This window comes from Anolis carolinensis, chromosome 4, assembly GCF_035594765.1.
Source record: "Anolis carolinensis isolate JA03-04 chromosome 4, rAnoCar3.1.pri, whole genome shotgun sequence".
Classification (NCBI taxonomy): Eukaryota; Metazoa; Chordata; class Lepidosauria; order Squamata; family Dactyloidae; genus Anolis; species Anolis carolinensis.
This window is the reverse complement of record NC_085844.1, coordinates 122,731,441-122,745,791: the sequence shown is the minus strand read 5'-3', so window position 1 is coordinate 122,745,791 and position 14,351 is coordinate 122,731,441. Positions and strand designations below refer to the sequence as shown.

The window sequence follows — 14,351 nt, the reverse complement described above, 5'->3', positions numbered from 1 at the left end:
AATCACAGTGGTGATCCCTAGGTCAGAGAAATTGATAAGCAGCCCAGTTTCCATGTAATAATAGTACTTTTGTTGCAGGAAAGAGAGCAATGTGGTGTGTCAAACCATTTGGTTTCCTTTAGAAATCAAGAAGATTTGTGGGACATTAATGCATGATCCCAGCACATGCAACTAAATATAAATAAGCAAAATAGCAAGAAGAAATGAGGAAGGTATGGTGGGGGAAAAGGAAGCCTCCAGAAATCAGTAAGCATCATGGAGACAAGACATACGTTTCCTTCCTACACACTTCGTTTTAAAACAGCGGTTCCCAACCTTTTTTTTGACCAGGGACCATTTGACCAAGGATTACTTTGACCAGGGACCACTCTCCAACTTTAGTATCAAAAGGGTTACAAAACAGTTTTTGGTCAATTTTCGATTCAGTTTGGTTGTTTGGAGTACTAATTTAGAAAATTGAATTGGATAGACCACGTCAGCTCTAGTTTCTGATACAGAACATATGCCATCTAGTAGCCGTCATCTGCTCACCTACAAAAAACCATATTTAATAATCTAGATGTGGTCTATCCAATGCAATTTTCTGAACCAGCACCCCAAATAACCCCAGGAATAGGCCTAAAAACACCAAGGCGCCCCCGCTTCCAGGTGCCACATGGAATTGCTCTGCTCGGTGGAGGGAGGAGGAGAAGCAGCAGTCAGGAGGCTTGCTGTTGCGCCTTTCATGGGTAGTCAGCCTCTCTCCTCCTGACATCCCCATTGCCTTAGCACTATAAGAAGGTTTTGTGAGACCAGTTGCTCTCGTTACAACTGTCTAGTAACAGTGAGGCCATGGATAATATTTTCGTTCTTGGGGACCACTGGTGGTCCATGGATGACACGTGGGGAACCACTGTTTTAAAATAAGCCATATCTCCTATGGACTCTGATTAGTTAAATAGGGGCCAGAGTATTCTACTCAGAGAAATGGCATGCTCTAGTTATAGAATAATTACATGAAAATAAACAGGAGATCATTGGTCAACATATTGCTGGAACTACTAACCATTAAGAACACTTGAAGTTAGGTAGGAAATATTTCCATGTATTCACACAGGGCTTTTCTGCATGACCTTTAGGAGAAATTTTAAGCACAGAAACTAGATGGAAATACATGTCTTGTGCAATGTTGTGCAGTACCCCTCAATGATCATGCAACAGGATGAGTGCTCAGTTGCTTCTTTGCTCACATTTCAAACAGGAAATTTTAGACTAATCCAACTATGGCGAACCCCATTTTGATATATGTACTCCCAGAAACAAGGGTGGGATATGATCAGTGGTTTTTTTTTACTGCATTCTTAAATGAACTTCAATTTTGGAACCTCCATAAAAATTATGGGACAACATAAAAGAATGCATGCAATTCACTGGGAAGACTCAGATTCAAAGTGACATGCTGTTTACCATGACATCCTCCATGATTTGCTTCTGCATCACTCCACTTGATAGCTCTTAGACCGCCTTCCCATGTAGCATTTGGCATGGAACCAGGAACACCTGTGTTAGTTAGAAGAAGATAAAACAGAAATATGATTCTTGTTTGTTTGTACATTCATTGGTGAAATTTATATCTCAAATTCTATGTAGTTAGTTCCATGTAGCTCCTATGTCCTACTTTACCCTGACAACAACAATAGGTCAGGCTGAGAAATTAAAATAACAAAGGTTGCCCAGTAAATTTCAAGGCTCGGTGGGTGTGAAAACCTGAAACTCCAAAGTTGAACAATCTAACCAGTAGATTACATTGGTTATTTTTAAAACACCAGTTGAATTATTGAATAACATTGCTGACATCCTGAAAGAGTTCTTGATCAGCTCAGTATCTTGCAAGGACAAGGGATTCCTCTCCAATTCCTTATGTTGCATAAAAGCTCTAATAATATTTTCTAAAAAGAAAACTTTTTCAAATAATCATTTCTATGATGAACAGATGCACACACAATTCCTGTTTCACAAAAAGAGTGTTACTGATTCTTGTGATAAAATGTCCATACTCAAAAATGGATGTATTGTGATAACATATAATACTCCAGGCAAAGGTTATCTTCAGCGCTTCCTGTGCTCACTTTACAATTGTACAGTCTAAGGAAAAAAACACTGCTGAGCAGTGGAAGCCAAGCTACCAAGATCCATTTTACCATTAATAAGGAGAGATGCAGTTTCACACACTCACAAGAACTGCCAAAAAAAAAAGAAGAAAGAAACAGTCCTGGCCTATGTTTCAGACACTAGAAAAGGATCAGTTTTAGGTCACATTTACTAGATATTTTGGGAATTACTATGTTTGTGTCAAAGCTATTAGGTTTTGGGGAGGATTTTTGGATGCTCTCAGTTCTTGTACTTTCAAAAATGGTGTGAGGGGATCTTGGCTTGCTAATTTTTTTATCATGTCAGAAGCGACTTGAGAACATACTGCAAGTCACTTCTGGTGTGACAGAATTGGCCATCTACAGAGACGTTGCCCAGGGGATGCCCGGATGCATTACCAGAGGCTTCTCTCATGTCCCTGCAAGCTAGAGCTAACAGACGGGAGCTCACCCTGTCTTATGGATTCGAACCACCAATCTTCAGATCAGTGACCCAACCTTCAGGTCAGCAATTCATCCAGCACAAGGGTTTAACCCATTGCTAATGTGAATGGGACAATTAAGGGAGAAGAACATGTCCTTTAAATCAGAGATGTCAAACTTGTGGTCCTCCAGATGTTTGGGCCTCCAATTCCCAGCTTGTCAAATGGCCAGAAATTCTGGGTGCTGATGTCCAAAAACGCCTGAAGAGTCACAAGTTTGACAACTCTGCTCTAAATGTTGCTGAAGTGCAGCTCCTATTAGCTCTACTGAACCTAGTCAATGGTAGGAAATCATGGAGCTTAGAATCCAACAGCTTTTGGAAGAAAGGCCATAGATTCTTTATCTGTGGCATAGTACATGGCACATCAATAAGGTGTGCCCATCACTGAGATGGCAAAGCCGAGAAGGAAGTGTTTGCTTGTTACATTCATAACATTTGTGTCATTGTCCTTCCTGGACATTTCTCAATAAAAGAAATATGATACCAAATCCTATCATATTGTGTATGCAAGAGTCAATGAAACAGAAGAAAAACATTTTTGGAAACTGTACAATTTGACACAGAGATTTTTAAAAGCCTGGTCCTGAGATGACACATAAGACTACTTGAAAGGAGAGCCCTCATCAATGCCAAAGTGCCCTCCTTGATCACCTGGCACCTCACCTCAGAAGATGCTGCCTCCAGGGAAGAACATATGGCTGGCATGTATTCTGGTGAATGTAATTTTTATGTTACTTGTCCTTACTTCTCTGGTGCCTCCAGAGAAGAACCTATGGTTAGCAGTGTGCAAGATGTCATCAGTATTGTTTGGCACATCAAAACAACGTGTTACATTATATATTAACATGCTATTAATATTGCAAGTTTCTTTTTAAGAAAGGCTGGTATGCTGCCTCCTGGAACCCAATGGGGTTGTAGCTCCCCTCTTACTGCTGAAAACCAACCTCTTTTTCTATTGCGATTTTTCAGACTTGTTTTACAACCCAATCGAAGTTACATTGGCCCCACAAGGCTCACTGTGAGCTCTCTAGGAAGCCTCCCAAAAGTCTTAATGGTGCAATTTCCTGAGTACTTTGTTGAGCTCTACAAAGTACAGCTACAGCATTCGGGTGCTCTAAAATATAGCCTTAACATATTCTACTGCCATAGCTCTAGGCTATGCTCTGGAGATACAGCTCTATTGAGCTCTATAAGTCACATTATTAGTGCTTCCAGGAGGCTCCTTTGATTGCTGTCAGCAAACTGCTTATCCAATAGAGATTGGACTTTAAAATGAATTAAAGCAAACTAAAAGCACCAATAGTAAAGAAAGACTATAGGAAAAAGAATAGTGGCACATCCCCACAACCTACTGCAGGGAAAAGGAACACTAGCTGTGCCCGGCCACACGTTGCAGTGGCGAAGTATGGTGGTATGGGAAATAAAGTATTGAGGAATTGGTGGTAGTTAAGATAAAGGGTAAAGGTTTTCCCCTGACATTAAGTCCATTATAAATGGGTTATATAGCTGTGTGGAAGGGCCTTGAGTCTACACTGCCATGTAATCCAGTGAAAATCAGATAATCTGTATTTTATAGGCAGTGTGGAAGAGGCCTAAGTGAGGCCTAACTCTGCCTGTCCCCTGGGCTGAGTGGGTTGCTAGGAGACCAAGTGGGTAGAGCTTAGCCTTCTAACTGGCAGCAATTGGATAAAAACAATTATTCCTCTCCCTCTAATTAGGACCTTTTTTTTCTTTTTGTTGTATGAACGTAGAGGCATGGATGAGGGGTTGTGCTGCCAAGTTTAGTGTTTCTGGGATGTGTAGTTTTGTTGTTTTGTCCTAGGCTGAAATTTCATTACCCTTTTATATATATATAGATTTGTGGGCTTGTAGTATTTTGATTGGGAAATAATGGAGATTGTTACACCAAAGCAAACTCATGTGACACACTACATTAACAAAACAACAAAAATAACTATATTGCACTTTGATTTGGGAAAGTCTTGGACAATGGTTTCAGTGATTATTTAGTTATTAAATGTCTATCTTGCCTTCCTTCCAGCATTGGTTTTAAGATGGCTGGTATGTGAGAAAGCAATTAAACAAGAATATTGAGTGTTCAAATTCAGATATTGAACAAACAAAGTAATATGGTAAGACATGTATCATGGAACAGAACAACAACATAAATAAGTAAACAAGAAAACACAATTAGCAGAAGTTGGACTTGATGGCCCATGTGCTCTCTTCTAACTCTATATTTCTATAATATGAATGGGAATACAGGATAAAGACTCTGCTTCAAAGCCAGATGCCAACAACACCAGATGCCAACTCCCCTTATTTCACATTTCAACATTACAGGTTTTAATAATGTTACTCACAATGTCAGAAGTGTATTTACTTGCTCAGCTTAAAATGTGATCTACACCATTCTACTTTAGCAATGATCCTTCCCAATCTACACTGGATGAACAACATGGTTTGAATGGAATATATCAGATTGTTTACAACTGGAAGTCTAGCATTAGTACAGCTTTCTATGGAAAAGGTCATTAACAGCAAGCTATATTCAATCAATGGAGCTTTCTTTTAAGTCCTTCATTCTATTTCCTTCCTTTGGTGGAAGCGGATGTGCTATGTATCCTGAAAGGGAATGTCAGCCAATAACAACATTTTTTGCTAACGTGGGCAAACTGCAAGGACACAGAAAAATAACAAAGGGCTGAACTGCCATCCTACATTAGGACAGATGAAAAGCGGACAAGAAGGATGAGTCAGAGAGAGTGTGAGCTCATCTAGACGGGCCCCAAAATGCGGGGCCTGTCGGGTTTTTACCGGAGGCATCCAAGTGATGCCTCAGGCAAAAGAGAATTACTTCGGGACAAAACAGGTAAACCCGGGTCTAATGGGATACTGAGTTTTTGTGGAGGGCATGGGGACTTAAACCCATGCCAAAGTGAGTTTCTTAAACCCACTTCAGCATGGGTTTAAGCCCTGTCTGGAAGCACCCTGCAAGTGGAATACAGGGAGGGGGTGGAGAAAATAATGCATGTGCCATTGGCAACTTCCCTACTCATGAAGTGGTGGACAGGTTTCACAGCAAAGTTATACCATGTCAGTTTAAGATCTGATGACTAGGAACAAAAGAAGCCTAATAATTTGATAATTTGGCAATGAAAGAAGAAGATAAAAGACCAAAGCACCAGCTTTAATGAATATACTGTGGTAATTAAGCATATGACTACTGGAAGGCTTTCTTCATTCTTTCTGAGTGGTTGATCAGAATAGAAGGAAATATTGCATATGTTTCACCTGTGTCCAGGTACATACAAACAGTAATGTTATGTAGTAATTACTGTATTTACAAATTTAGCACCAAAAGATCGCAACATTTACTACAAAAACAATGACTACTAAAAGGCAGACTGCCTTGGATAATACAGAACCTTGGATAAGTGAACCTTGGATAAGTGAGACTCTACTGTAGTTGTAACTTAGGGCTCACCCATACAGGCCCATTATCCTGGGACCTGTCTTGATTTTTACTGGGGTGTCCGAATGACGCACTAATTAATGAGGAATAACCTTGGTTATTCTGAATTAATTGAAGACCCCATTAGATCCGGGCCTTCCTGAAAGGCCCGGGTCTAATGGGGTATTGGACCTGTGCGGACTCACCCCAAGGTAGTTCCAGGACAAATTGAAACTACCCGGGGGTGAGTGCCCATTTGATTTGCCATCCCGAACCTTTTGGCCTCCTGGAGCCCAAAGGTCCAGGATGGCACCCACCCCCTCCCTCCCAGCTTCAAAAACAACCCCTAAAACTTAAAAAAGACTTACTGGGCCGGCATTTAGGTGGTCCTTGCATCCTATCATGTAGAAATATGCACCAGGAAAGCGAGGAGAAGAGGAGTAATTTTCTCTCCTCTTCCACTCTCCCCGGTCTCCTGGTGCATCATTTGTATGTGCCAGGACGCAAGGACCACCTTAATGGGGGCCCAGTAAGTTTTTAAGTTTTAAGGGTGATCTTGGGAGGACTTTGGGGTGGCTGCAGCATGCTATCCTGATTGGTATCGGGATGGCATGTAGCCACCCGGGAAAGCTTACGCATTTTGAGTGGGAGTAAGGACAGAAATGCACACCAAAGCGGTTTTAAAAACCCACCTTGGCACACATTTCTCTACTGTCTGGAAGTACCCTCAGTTTAAGCAGGAAACAAAAAAACAAAATTTACTACCTCCACTGTTTTAGTAATCTTCCTGTAAATAAAAGAAACTCTATCCACCCTCTTGGATGAAAAATACTGTATTCACTTTAGCAAGTTGAATAGGTGGCCAAAGGAGAATTATTGGTTGACATTACTCAAAAATCTTTGGGAAAACAATTATTTGGCAAGTTTCTATGGAAAGCTGCAGTTAAAACACATTTTAAAGCAGTTCATGTACAAGTGGTTTAGTCTAAGAAATGTTAAGAAAACAAAAAACAGTTATCACAAAGATCCTTCCTTTTGGTAACACAAGAGTTGTTGTTTTTTTTTCACTTCAGGAAAATGATAATAGTATGCAGATAGTTGACAAAATCCTCTGTCAAATGTCCATCATGTGTAAGTATCTGGACATTTCATAGTACTTCTGCAGGTTACCTCTGCTTGTGGGTAACACTGCCACTTTTGAAGCCCATGCAATGGCCCAGAGCACAGAACCTGAAAAAGGGTGAAACAGAGCACCTCCACGCAGTGCCCAAAATGCGTGAGCTTGCTCACTTCTACCTGAGGCATCTAAACAATGTCTCAAGTAAAAGCCAATTAATTCAGGAGAAAGCAGGAAAACCCTGGTTTGTCCCGAATTAATTTGATATCTGGAAAGACACGGGTCTTTCATAAGACCCTGGTCTTTCCAGGTGTGGGCCCTGTGTGGATTGGGCCTAGGGATCATGTTTCACGACTTCTGGGCCCAATCCACACAGCTGTCTCAGGATTTCTGGGCTCCTGGAGCTCAAAAAACCCAAAACAGCACCCATCCCCTCCCAACGCCCCCCCCCCCCACACACACAAAGGGTTAAAAAGTAAAAATTACTTACTCGACCATCATTAAAATGATGCCAGAGCTCTCCTGGTGCATCATTTCTACATGCCAGGAGAGCTCCAGCATCACTTTAATGGCAGCTGGGTAAGTAATTTTTACTTTTTATCCCTTTTGGGGGGAGTTTTCTTTTGGGTGCCCTGCCGGAAGGTGCAGCAGGGCATCCAGATACCTCACAAAAAGCACGGGTTTGGTGGAAGGTGTATGGACTATAATCTGCACCCAATCGGGTTTCTTAAACCTGACTAAGTGCAGATGAAAGGCCTGTGTGGAACCAGCCACAGAAGCCATGAAGACATCTGACCTATCTTTCCAGCCTGTGTGGCTTTCACAAGCTCCCAGAAGGACTCGCTGTTTATTCTCTAAGGGGTGTTTATTGAGAGATAGATGAGCTACTCCTTTCCCGCAGGTAATAATTATGTACACTTTGCAGAGCTCTGAGGTCAGGAGAAGCCACTCAGGAAGAACAAGGTTGGGCTCTTGAGTAAACAGGCAGGCGAGGATGTCATGTTGCCTTGCTACATACCACACCGGGTGCCTGCTTTGTCTAATGTGGTTGACTATCCATCAAATTATGAGAAGGAAATGTAAAAACATTGCTCTCGCCTGGTTTTGTTCTACAGTGTAAGTTCCATACTTGAGAACAGTCTTCTCTGCACCAAGCAAAGCAAAACAAATGTGGAGTCAACTCACAGAATCCCCAACAAATATGGCTAATGGACATGCAAGCAGGGGGATTTCTGGAGCTATAGTTAAATTTTATTGATTGATTGAATGAATTTATATTTTCCCAGAGTCATAAAAGTATTTCCTCCACCACTGAACACATTTTTCTACATTCTAGTCTTGGCTCTCGTGAAATTGAATTCTATATGATATGGATTGGAGCTTACTACAAAGATCAGAGTTCAGTGGAGAAAACATCTATATATATAATAAAAGTGAAATCGGAGTATGTATCAGCGTTTTGATTGGCCTGGTGGAATATGTGCTCGCGTTTTGATTGGCCGCCACTATCCCAGGCCACTGAGACCAACAGGAATGACGGATCTGCACCAAACTTGGCACACTTCATCCCCACGATGCACTTTATGACCTGCTGCCATTTGGGGGAGGATGGACCACAGATGATGGGATTTGCAGTACTTTGAAACACTTTAACTCCCACAGACTACTGCAATGCCCACCAATGATAGAAATGGACCAAACTTGGCACACAGAACTCCTGTCGACCCCTTTACATCCTGATGTATATTGGGGCAGGATGGACCAAGGATGATGGAATTTGCAGTACCTTCCCTCACTTCTTGAGACCACAGCAACTGCCACAAATCACACAACTGAACCAAACCAGGCACACATATCCCAAATGACACACTTGACATGCTGCAGCAGTTTGACGGAGGGTGGACCAAGGATTATGGGATTTGCAGTACATTCATCCAATTCACCTCCCACAAACCACTGTGATGCCCATGAATGACAAAACTGTATCAAACTTGACACGCAGGTGCAGGGTAGCCCACTTTACATCCTGGTGCAGTTTGGGGGAAGAGGGACCGTGGATGAGGGGACTTACAATATCTTCAGTCACTTCCTGGGACTACTGTGACCCCCACCAATGACTGATCAAGACCAAACTTGGCACATAGAGCCACCATGGCCCACTCTACATCTTGGTGAGATTTGAAAGAGCTTGGACCTTGGATGATGGGACTTGCAGTATATTCATTCACTTCCTGAGACCACTGTCACCCCCATCAATGTCTCATCAAGACCAAACTTCAAACAGAGAACACCCATGACTCACTCTACACCCAGGTGCAGTTTGGAGGATGATGGACCATGGACGATGGGACTTCCAATACCTTCACTCACTTCCTGAGAGCACCACGACCCACACAAATGACTGATCAAGACCAAACATGGTACATGGAGCCCTCATGACCTACTCTACATACTGGCTCTGTTTGGAGGGGGATGGACACTGGACGATGGGACTTGCATATGGGAGTTGGAGCTCACCCGCACCCACTGAACCCAGCTGACATTGGATATAGGCTACACTTGGAACACAGGCAAACAATGCCTTTCTCAAATGACCCAGGCATCGCCGGGTCTCCAAGCTAGTTATATATATAATTCCTGACATTAGCTAACAAACACAATTGAAAACATATTAACATCCTCACAGTTATCATTATGTTGCAGAGATCCTTGGCATACATCTTCAAAACCTTGACTCTGAAATCTCCTGTCTGTCACAAAGATAATGACATTTACACTTACTAACCACTAACCTATTTAAATTGCTATGAGGAACACTTGCTGGAATGCAAACCACAAAACCGCTAGGAGCTGCAATTAGCCCCTCTGACTGATGAGTAACTCTACAAATTACGCTACCAACACTACATTCTGGATTGGCCAGTTCACAGCAGTGGTTCTCGCCCTGTGGGTCCCCAGGTGTTTTGGCCTACAACTCCCAGAAATCCCAGTTTACCAGCTGTTAGGATTTCAGGGAGTTCAAGGCCAAAACATCTGGGGACCCACAGGTTGAGAACCACTGTTCTACAGAGTCCACTGTAACACACTGCACATTGCTGCTAACAGACTTGTGTAAATGGGTTGCGTTAATAATAATAATAATAATAATAATAATTTTATTTTTATACCCCACCTCCATCTCCCCGAAGGGATTCGGGGTGGCTAACATGGTGCCAAGCCCGGCCAATTACAATAGAACAAAATAAAAAACATACATCATCACAAGTAAAATTAAAACAAGATTAAAAAACACAATTTTACACCGAACATAGTAAAATAACACCGAAAGTAGTAAAATAAATTCAGAAACCTTTTACTGTTGCTGAATTTTTCATGACTTCAACATTGAGGTGAGGGGACCCCATCTGAGATCAAGACCCATTGTTTAAGAAGCAGTGGTCAAGTTGAAATGCTAGCAACCATTCATGGACCTTAAAGATAATAGCTTCCACCCAATCTTAACACACATCTTCTGGAACCTTAAGTGCATCTACATATAGAATTAACTAATCAGCCCTAGAGGGTTTTTAATAAACTATCCTGTATTTATTATGGCCTTACCATTTATGTGTTTTAAATGCAATTATTTATTTATTTATTTATTTATTTATTTATTTACAGTATTTATATTCCACCCTTCTCACCCCAAAGGGGACTCAGGGCGGATCACATTATATACACATAGGGCAAACATTCAATGCCCATAAACACATCAAACAGAGACTGATACAGACAGACGCAGAGGCAATTTAACCTTCTCCTGAGGGGATGTTCGATTCTGGCCACAGGGGGAAGCAGCTGCTTCATCATCCACTCTGATGGCACTTCCTCATTCCAAGTCGTAAATTAGTTAAACTTGCCTCCCCACTTTACAAGTGGTACCTTATTTCCTACTTAATAGATGAAACTATCTTTCAAGTTGCTAGGTCAGCAACAAGCAGGGGCTATTTTTTTTTTAATTGACGGGTGCTCACCCCACCATGGGCTGGCCTCAAACTCATGACCTCATGATCAGAGTGATTTATTGCAGCTGCTCAACAGCCTGCGCCACAGCCCGGCCCCTTGTATTTTCTCCTTGTATTGTTGTTTTAATTGATTGGCTTTAACTCTTATAATACTCTTGTTTCATATTGTATTACTGTTTTATCTTTTTTATATTGTGATTTGTATTATATTGCTGTTTATTTCGTCCTTATGTTGTTTGGGCCTCTGTCCCATGTAAGCCGCCCCGAGTCCCCGTGAGGAGATGGTGGCGGGGTATAAATAAAGTATTATTATTGTTGTTGTTGTTATTATTATTATTATCATCATCATCATCATCATTGCATTTTGGCATTACTTTAACTGCCATAGTTGAATGTTATGGCATCATGGGAGTTGTGTTTTGATAAGGTCTTTAACCTGCTAAGCCAAAGAGAGCTGGTGCCTGATCAAACTATAGATCCCAGAATTACCATAGCAGTGAGCCATGGCAGTTAAAGTAGTGCCAAACAGTATTAATTATACAGTGCATATGCACCCTCTCACTATCTTGCACACATAGTGTGCTTCTAGGGGGAAACTTGGCTTAATAACTTATTCAGTTTTGAATACTAAAGTAAACAGAAAGCGTAATCTTTTACATTTCTTATCTTTTACATTTATCTTTTACAGTAGCCGAGTATTTTAGAAAGAGTTGCCCGACAGAATACTATTGTGAATTTCCAAATCAGTTGACCTTCATCCAAGTAGCCATCAAGAACCTCAGTCTTGAACTCATAGATATCTCAGGACAATCTTGGGGCTCAACCAGACAGGTCAATATTACGGGACCTCCGGAAAAACCAAATTAATTTGGAACAAATCAGGGTTTCCCTGGTTTGTTCTGAATTAATTAAACACTTGGTAAGATCTAGCTCTTGTGGTAAAATCCGGGTCAGGTTTGGTCCCTGTGTGGATTTGACTCAAGGATCACATGATGTGATTCCTGGGCTGTATCTACACAGCCTTCTCCAGGAGTTCAAAAAACAGAAAGGGCACCCACCCCCTCTCCCCAAACCCCAAATTTTCCACTAAAAAGCAAACAAAATTTACCTGGCCACCATAACGTTCCTCCTCGAGCTCTCCTGGTGTGAGGAAATGATGGTCCAGGACAGGGAGGGCAAAGAGGGATTTTCCTCCTCATCCCCGTCTCTTGATGCATCGTTTCCTCATGCCAGGAGGGCACAAGGAGAAACATTGTGGTGGCCAGGTAAATTTTATTTACTTTTTAGGGGAAAATTTTGGGGGGGGGAGGGGCTTCAGCATAGCATGTAGCCCTGCTCCGCCCCCGTGAAAGCCCAGGTTTTTGGTGAGAGAGGGAACAGAAATCTGTGTCGAGGTGTATTTTAAAAACCTGCTTTGGCACAGATTTCTGGGCTGTCTGGAAGCACCGTAGGTTTTTCTTTTTGCTAATAACACAAAGAAGCGCTCAGGGAGGTCATATATGTCGTATGGCATCAAATTGTGCCTTTATGTGTGCAGATCTGAGTCCTCTTCAGGGTGAGAAGGGCGGGATATAAAAATGGCAAATAAATAAATAAAACAATACAGAGTGAAAACCATGTTCAGTTTCCATCATTGCCTTTGTTTGGGGTCAAAACAATCCAACTGATTTCAAAGAAGTGAATTCATTGCTATCGTTAACTTCATAAGCCACAGTTCCTGTAGGGCTACTCTCTGTTCTCCCTTCGCGCAGTGAACTTTTCGAAAACGTTTGTATCAGAAACAAGTACACAGAATTTTAGTATTGACATGATTGCATTAACTCTCTCTTACTTCTCTATTGTTTGCACTGTTCACTACTTTCCACTCACTTTTCAAGTTTACCAATATGGTCAGCCAAAGCTCTGACACTTTCCCTGCTTCCTTATTTGGCAACTGTAACTTTCCCATTTCTATCTTCTCTCTTCCTCCCTGTCTAATTCTTAATCTTAAATATATTCTGCTGCCTTCTTTAGCCTAGTGCCTTTCATAAGTGTTGTGCTAAAATTCCCATCATCTCAAGCCAACCAAACCAAACTACAGTAGAATCTCACTTATCCAACATAAACGGGCCGGCAGAATGTTGGATAAGCAAATATGTTGGATAATAAGGAGGCATTAAGGAAAAGCCTATTAAACATAAAATTAGGTTATTATTTTACAAATGAAGCACCAAAACATCATGTTATACAACAAATTTGGCAGAAAAAGTAGTTAAATACGCAGTAATGCTATGTAGTAATTACTGTATTTATGAATTTAGGACCAAAATATCATGATATATTGAAACATTGACTACAAAAATGTGTTGGCTAATCCAGAACGTTGGGTAAGCGACTGTTGGATAAGTGAGACTCTACTGTATATGTACTCCAATAGCTACCAATCTAAACACAAGCATGCTAACTTCTCCTTAACTTATCATAGCCATCTGTGTAGCAATCTTAACTATTCTGTAACAAAGTCTGTATTGGGTTGCTGTGAGTTCTCCGGGCTGTATGGCCATGTTCCAGAAGCATTCTCTCCTGAAGTTTCATCCACATCTATGGCAGGCATCCTCAGAAGTTGTGAGGTCTGTTGGAAACTAAGCAAGTGGTGTTTATATTTCTGTGGAAAGTCCAGGTTGAGAGAAAGAACTCCTGCCTGTTTGAGGCAAGTTTAAATGTTGCAAAGGGCCAGCTTAATTAGCATTTAATGGCCTTGCAGATTCAAAGCTTGGCTGCTTCCTCCCTGAGGGAATCCTTTGTTGGAAGTCTGTATTCCTCGATTTAATTTATTGTTGGAGCCATACACACTGCTTTGTCCTCACTGGAGGAAAGATGGGATACAAGTATAACCAATTAACAAGAGGTGTTACAATAAAGGCACCCCTCCACATTCACTGGCATCAGGCACACAGGCCTCCATGAAAGTGAAATACAGTAGAGTCTCACTTATCCAACATAAACGGGCCGGCAGAATGTTGGATAAGCGAATATGTTGGATAATAAGGAGGGATTAAGGAAAAGCCTATTAAACATCAAATTAGGTTATGATTTTACAAATTAAGCACCAAAACATCATGTTATACAACAAATTTGACAGAAAAAGTAATTCAATACACAGTAATGCTATGTAGTAATTACT

General features: G+C 41.3%; 1 protein-coding gene across 1 annotated transcript in view; it reads right to left on the bottom strand.

Annotated features, from left to right (window-relative positions):
* The window catches only part of LOC100558415 (N-acetyllactosaminide beta-1,6-N-acetylglucosaminyl-transferase), a 32,035-nt gene that overhangs the window by 3,862 nt on the left and 13,822 nt on the right, over positions 1-14,351 (bottom strand). Inside the window, 1 exon segment of the mRNA XM_003223578.3 lies at positions 1,447-1,539. Coding sequence (XP_003223626.2) covers positions 1,447-1,539 — 93 coding nt within the window.